General features: G+C 41.5%; 1 protein-coding gene across 1 annotated transcript in view; it reads right to left on the bottom strand.

The window, feature by feature from the left end:
• Positions 1-616: 616 nt before the first annotated feature.
• The window catches only part of LOC117937011 (formin-like protein 1), a 16739-nt gene continuing 9705 nt past the window's right edge, over positions 617-7650 (bottom strand). Inside the window, exons 10-16 of the mRNA XM_034860624.1 lie at positions 6086-6166; positions 5454-5583; positions 4323-4486; positions 3463-3564; positions 3213-3305; positions 2471-2585; positions 617-840 (exon numbers count right to left, since the gene is read on the bottom strand). Of these exons, the coding sequence (XP_034716515.1) occupies positions 695-840; positions 2471-2585; positions 3213-3305; positions 3463-3564; positions 4323-4486; positions 5454-5583; positions 6086-6166 (831 nt within the window). The 3' untranslated portion in view covers positions 617-694. The remainder of the gene's footprint in view (positions 841-2470; positions 2586-3212; positions 3306-3462; positions 3565-4322; positions 4487-5453; positions 5584-6085; positions 6167-7650) is intronic.

The following is a 7650-nucleotide window of genomic DNA, read 5'->3' as shown; positions in this document are numbered from 1 at the left end:
TATAAACACGGGGAGAACATCCCAACATGGGGAGAACATCCCAACATGGGGAGAACATACAAACATGGGGAGAACATACAAACATGGGGAGAACATACCAACATGGAGAGAACCTACCAACATGGGGAGAACATCCCAACATGGGGAGAACATCCCAACATGGGGAGAACATACCAACATGGGGAGAACATACCAACATGGTAAGAACATACCAACACGAGGAGAACATACCAACACCGGGAGAACACACCAACATAAGGAGAAAATACAAACTCCACACAGAAAGGCCCGGAACCACCAGGATTCAAACCCAGAACCTTCTTGCTGTGAGTCCACAGAGCCAACCATTGGCCACCATGCTGTATAGTTGTCTAATGGTGTTTTAAAAGGTGCCATTGATCTCTATCCGGGTACGTGTACATGTTTGCTCACCTCAACTGAATTTAGAGACCATTTCTCATGTTTTAGGACACATTTTCTGAGCAAGGACGGTTTTTTTTGTGCTTTGAAGAAATGTGTAAAGAACATTTAAACAAGTTTATGAATATAAACCTTAAAATCCTGGTTCAGTTTCAGGCTGCAATATGACACCAACAGCACATACTGGATATGCAATTCCCTCAATTTAAGATAACAATGTTTATTTTCCTTTTGAATGTGTTAAAGGTGCAGTGAGAGGGAAACAGCTTCTCATTCAGCAACATGGAGAGCGGAGTGGAAGAGAAGAGAAGAGAAGAAGAGAGCAGCGAGGGGAAGTTACCTCGTCGCTGAAGACGGAGTCGCAGTAGAGACGAGAGGAGCGTTTGGCAGAGCGGGCCGTGAACGGCACGGACTTAAGAGCTGGAAACGCCAGAGAAAAAACAGGGAGAGGGAGAGAGAGAGAGAGAGAGAGAGAAAAAAGGACAAATAAAAGCAAGTGAAAAGAGTGAAAAGGAAAAAGCTCAGTTTCCTAAAAGAAGTAAACAGGAGGAAATGTTAAATAATGCAGCGGTGCATCTTGCAAAGGTTCAGCTTGGACGTTTAGTTTAACCCTCATGTTGTCTTTGGGTCAAATTTGACCCGTTTTCAGTTAATTGTTTTTTTTTGTCACAAAAACATTAGCTGTTGAAATAAGTATTACATAAAAAATATCAAACAAAGCACCAACAACATTGAAAAACTGACAAAAATATCAAAAAAAGCGATAATTGAAAAAAGGAAAAAAGAGACCAAAACAGGTTTCCTGGTTGACAACACAAGGGTTAAAGGAGTAAATCAACATATTGGGAAAAATATGTGTTTGTTTTCTTCTCCAAGAAGATCGATATCATGTCTGTCCATTTCAGCCGGAAGCTACGCTGTGGTTAGCCTAGCTTAGCATAAACACTGAAAGCAAAGGCAAACCGCTAGCCTGGTTCTATCCAAAGTGAAACAATACACCGACCGAGACCTCTAACGCTCACTGATAAACACGATGTCTTTCTCGCTTCAACACAAACAGAAATGTCAGAACGACAAAGTCACATGTCGGGTCAGTTCAAACGAGATGTGTGCTAATCAGCGAGCTTTAAAAAACCAAACAAAAACACAACTATTCATAATTCTCACATACACACAGTACAATGTAGTGAAATTCTATTTCTGCCTTTTAACCCATCCTAAGTATCTGGAGCAGTGGACAGCTATACAGGGATTCAGTGCCTTGCTCAGGGACACTTTGACATGTGGCCAGAGGATCCTGGGACTGAACCATCAACCCTGTGCAGAGCCAGGCTACTTGTTGCTAGCATGACTGTGGGTTTTCTTTTGTAGATTCTTCCTGGTTTTTTTTCTGCTCTTCTATGTAATGTCTTGTTTTACTTCCTGTATTCTGCTTTCCCACCTGTGTGATTACCTGTCCCCGCCCTATGTGTTGCACCTGTGTCTCATTGTCCCCCCTGTCTTGTGTATTTAAGTCCAGTCTTTCCTCCAGTCCTGTGCGAGACTGTGTTTTCCGTGTGTGTGTAGCCTTCGAGCGGTTTTTCCAGTTTTGGGGTTTTTCCCTTTGACTGTTGTATCCTGGACACTGTTAACTGTAAGTTTTATTAGTGCTTTGAATAAACCATTGAACTTTACTCACATGAGTCGTGCATTTGTGTGTCCATCTCCTGTGCTTGACATTTGCCACCTGCCTTCAGTGTCTATGCTATGCTACGCTACGCTACGCTAACCACATCCTGACCTCAGCTACTCCATTAGTTCTCATCTGACTTCGGGAAGAAAATAAAGCTACCCTAATTAAGTGTATTTCACAAAATAATGAACTACTCCTTTAAATCAGGAAACCAAGAGGAAAGGTGATGGAGAAATGAATTACTGCGCATCTTCTGCACATTGAACCTTGTCACCGTTCACTTGGCAGTGCTGTGTGTGTGTGTGTGTGTGTATGTGTGTGTGTGTGTGCGTGTGTACGTGTGTGTGTGTGTGTGTGTGTGTGTGTGTGCGTGTGTACCTGTAATGATGTCCTCGATGGCTCCGTCCTTCCCCTCCCTCACCAGAGGAGACACCTGTCTCTTCTTCAGCTCGGCGATCAGATCCATCTGTGGCAGTTTGGACGTCACGCAAACCTGAAACATCAAACACGTCCAAGTGGGACGTTACCTTTTTTAAACAATAACTCTGGTTTCTCACAGTTTGAGTCTTTTGATTTTATTTATGTGGCCAAAAATTCTAAATTTTGCCTCGAAGTGCTTTACAACCCAGCAGCACACGGCAGCTTGTCATTTTTAGACTCAGAGGATTTAAGGGCTGATTGAGGGTGTTTTTCAGTTTAAACCTGAAGATTCCTTATGCTTAAAAGTCCCCCAAATGCCCTTCAGCCGTTATTGATTTAAATCTGATCGATCAGTGTCTCCCAAAGTCCAAGATGACGTCCTCAAATGTCTTGTTTTGCCCACAAATACTCACACATATTAAATTAAGAACCTATAAAATACAGAAGATTTAGGAAGCTGGAATCACAGAATTTTAACTTTTCCTTTTTTAATTAAGGGACTTAAACTGATTAATGGATTATCAAATATTTAGCTAATTTAATATATAATTTAGCTGTTTGATTCATTGTTCAGTAGTTTGGTTTAGTGGTAGCTAAGGAGATAAATAAAGCTTAAAAATATTTGTTTCATGCTCAGCAGTAGGTCTATGAATATGTAGCTGCTTGTGTATTTTGGGAGGAAACTAAATGACTCAGTTACCTTATTCCCACTAACTTCGGATTTAGGTGGAGTTGATGGAGCGTCACAGTTCAGCACCTGCTTCTTCTTCTGCTCGTTCTCCTGCTCAGCTTGCTGTCACAGAAGATGTATTTTATAGTATCTACTTATCTAAAGTTCAAATACTTAGCTCACTGATTTGGGCTGTAAGTTTGCAGTAAGCGCTGTTTTTCATTATAAGTGAAGCAGACATCATTCTGGCCATGGATCAATAAGAAGAGCGTTGTCTGACCTTGTATGCTTTGATGAACCTGACAAAAACAGGGAAGAACACCGAGGGCGGAGTAGTCTTTGAGTTCTCTCCAAAGTACTCCACAGCGGAGTCGTACGCATCCTGTAATACACAGAGACAAAACTACTCTTTAGCTTCAATTCTGCTCAAATAGAACACATGGCAATACCAAAAATGTGACAATTGACAAAAAAAAGTCACAGTGTAGTTTGTCTAAAATCATAGAATTTCTAAAATGTCATAGTGTAGTATGTCAAATCATAGTATATTATGCCTAAAGTCATAGTATAGTATGACAAAAGGCATAGTACAGCATGTTGAAAAAGCAATAGTATAGTGTGTTTAAAGTCATAGTATGTCAAATTATAGTATAGTATGTCTAAAGGCTTAGTATTTCTAAAAAGTCATAGTATAACAAAAGGCATAGTACAGCATATTAAAAAAGTAATAAAGTTATAATATAGCATTTCTAAGAATAATATCTTGAAAAAAATAATAGTGTGTCTAAAGTCATAGTATGTCTAAAGTCATAGTATGTCTAAAGTCATAGTATAGTCTGTCTAAAGTCATAGTATAGTCTGTCTAAAGTCATAGTATGTCTAAAGTCAGAGTATGTCTAAAGTCATAGTATAGTGTGTCTAAAGTCATAGTATAGTGTGTCTAAAGTCATAGTATAGTGTGTCAAATCATAGTATAGTGTGTTTAAAGTCATAGTATAGTGTGTCTAAAAAGTCATAGTATAACATCTTTAAAAAAGTAATGGTATGTTGAAGAAAGTTATTCAAAAAGTCATGTCACAGTATGTCCTAGTATGGCCAATAAAAGGGACATATGAGTGTGTAGTGGTGATTAAAGCCGACCTGGGCAGTCTTCCCGTCCTCTGAGAGCGAGCGGAGCAGCTCGGCGTTGCTGCTGAGGAACGTCTGCAGCACCGGATTGTCTTTCTCCACGCTGAGCTCCCGTCTGCTGACCTCCATGCCGCGCTCCAGAGCCCGCACATCCTGCAGGATGCTGTCCAGAGACACTACAGAGAGACGAGACAGGGAGCGCCGTTGAATGTATCTGTTGCATTTTGGAATAGATTCCTGCCTCATGCATCTGTAATAATTATTTGAGGAAGTTCAAAAATCCTTTTGCATTGAAATATTTCAGTAAAATCTGTCCTGTGTTGTATTTAAAGGTACAGTGCGTTGTTTCTGTCTCCCCCATGAGGAATTCTAAGTAATAACAACTAAACTGTCGGCGCCTCCACATGATACAAGCCTTCTGGGTTCGCACAACACCCCCCCCCCCCTCCTCCACACAGTTACTAGTAACCAAGGAGGACACATACTGAGAAATCCACACAGCTGAGTGGTGCTGATTGTCTTAATTAGCTCTGTAGCAACCTATTTAGCAATGGCTTGAATGTGACGGACGTCCATTAATATCAAAAAGTTTCACACTCAAGCTTTAACCCTCATGTTGTCCTCATGTTTTCCTGTATCAATGCTCTTTTTAATTCCCTAAAATAACATGATTGATTCCACCCAACGCTCTTTGCCAAGTACAAATCTCTACTTTCATTCATTTTGGGGCGTCTTATTAAATTTTGTAGCATTTGAAAAACAAATGGAAGTGTTTTTGAAATAGTATTGAGTAAAAGTTGACATATTCCAGTCTGTGATTATCATCAACATCCATTCCTTTAATTTTACTCTCAATAATTCCAAATTTCTGCTTTTATAACTTGTTACGTAGTGGTGAAAACATAAAAAAAAGTCACAAACTTTGAAAAAAAAAAGGGCAAAAGTGTTGAAAAAAGGGGACAAAAACTAAAGAAAAGGTTCCAAAACATTGATAAAATGCGTCAACAAAAGTGTTGATTTTTGAAGGGAAGACAACACAAGGGTTAAAGAAGAAGTCCGGCGTGTGAGGCTAAAGACGGAGCTGTGCAGCCGTCACCACGTCCCTCCTACTACGCCCCCCCTGACCTCGGTTCACGTCCTCACCCAGCGCCGCCTTGTCCAGGAAGTGCAGGTCTGTGTAGAAGGACCGGACCTCCGGGTACTTCTCCTGGATGATGCTGACGATGAAGTGCAGCAACGTCTGCTTTCGGTCCGTAGACTTGGTGTCTAACAGCTTGGGATGGTGAGCAGAAGAAAACAAAAATGAGCCTTGTGTAAAAGTGTTGTATCTCTTAGTGTGAATGTGTAGTGTCGAGATAGACATGAATGGCAGCACTATATTGGCTTAATTAGTGTGAAGAAGAGTCAGAGACGAAAAGTTACGTCTCTAAAAATAGAGTCGTGAAAGGTAGTGACACTGAGGTGATCACGAAGGATAGCACTAACATGGACTATTTAGTGTGAAAGGTGGTCTCAAGTTTAAAAACTCCTATTTTGTTTTTAACTGTCTATTCATGTGTTTTATCGGTTTTTGATGCTTATGATTTTTAACTGTTTGTACTTGTGTTTTATCTGTTTAACTGATTTTATGTAAAGCACTTTGAATTGCCCTGTTGCTGAAATGTGCTCTACAAATAAAGCTGCCTTGCCTTGCCTTATATGAATGTAATACTAAGCGACATTTGTGTGTTTCAGTCTAAAAGCTGTTAGTTGTGTTTTGGTCCTTTTTTACTCACCAAATCTAAACTCTGCAGGCGGAAGCCGTACGCCGCCCCTCGCTTGCTGCTGTTCATGTAGTTTCCGAACGCTAATATGATCTTTACATGGAAAACAGAAACAATATAACGTCAATCATTGGGCAACAGGGTTAGGGTATATATAGTAAAGCATCGAGGAGCAAAGCCGTCACAGACTTAAAGTTTGGCCTTTGTCAGAAAAGAACATTTTTAACTTCTTTACAACTTCTTAGATACAACACGTGTGTCTTTAATTGCGCAATTCTGTACTTATACTAACTTTTTGAGTACATAGTGCGTTCACATTGTCAAGTGCGTTCAAATGCAGTGTACTTAGACTCTAAGTACACCGCATTTGAACGCACTTGACAATAACCGGAAGGTGCATTTAAAGTACCCGGATGGGGCACTTAGAGTAGCCGGATGGTGCACTCAAAACGCTCAGAAAGTTGAGTGGGGATCGATGGACACTTTCCACACTCAGCGGTCGCCATCTTGGCGACGTAGCGGAAGGGGCGGAGCTAAGAACAGTTGAAAAACATTCGATAATGGCAGAAAAGTGTGTTTTTTGGGGGTGACAATAGGCGGCGGGAATGCTCTGTCTGGGTGCAATTCTCAATTTCACAGAAGAAGAAGAAGGAGGAATGAGCTGTTGTGATTGTCATTTCTGGTAAGTACCTCAATGACACTCCCCAGTCAAATGTTACGCACTATGCCAGTTAGTACGTAGTGTACAAAGTGCACTTCAGTTAGTGGAAGTGTGCGATTTGAGACACACTATATGTCTCTTTCCACTCCCGAAGTAAAACAGAGAAAGTCAGTGAAAACGAGGGACATTTGACGAAAGGTGTCACCCTTTAAATCATCAAGTAAACAACAACGACACATAAAATGGTCTCCAGACTCAAAGCGAACAGGGAGAATTAGACCGACCTGTTTTTACAGCTAATTAATGTGAACACAGATCTTTGACTCTGGTTCACGTTTTACATTCACATACTTTACAAGTACCTTTTTATAAGACAATATGTTTTGTAATTCAGGTTTGCAGCAAATATTAATATACCATTGCTCCCTTTACATGAGGAAAAATAACATATGCATGCAGGGACTTGAAATTAAATGCAATTATTAATTAACTGACATCTTAGCTAGAATTTTGACAGGGGGGACCAAATTTTGATCCCAGCACAGAGTCGCATAAAGTGCAGTCACTAATGTAAAAACATCACTCGTTCATTAGTTACACATCACATTAGCAACTACACTTTGGTCTTTTCTGAATGAGTTAGGAAATAGGGGTGGCTGTGGATCAGGGGCGGCTGTGGATCAGGGGCGGCTGTGGATCAGCGGCGTCTGTGGCTCAGGGGCGTCTGTGGCTCAGGGGCGGCTGTGGATCAGGGGCGGCTGTGGATCAGGGGCGGCTGTGGATCAGGGGCGGCTGTGGCTCAGGGGCGGCTGTGGATCAGGGGCGGCTGTGGATCAGCGGCGGCTGTGGCTCAGGGGCGGCTGTGGCTCAGGGGCGGCTGTGGATCAGGGGCGGCTGTGGATCAGGGGCGGCTGTG

Source organism: Etheostoma cragini, chromosome 21, assembly GCF_013103735.1.
Source record: "Etheostoma cragini isolate CJK2018 chromosome 21, CSU_Ecrag_1.0, whole genome shotgun sequence".
NCBI lineage: Eukaryota > Metazoa > Chordata > Actinopteri > Perciformes > Percidae > Etheostoma > Etheostoma cragini.
The sequence above is the reverse complement of the archived record's forward strand: the minus strand, read 5'-3'. Positions and strand labels throughout refer to the sequence as shown.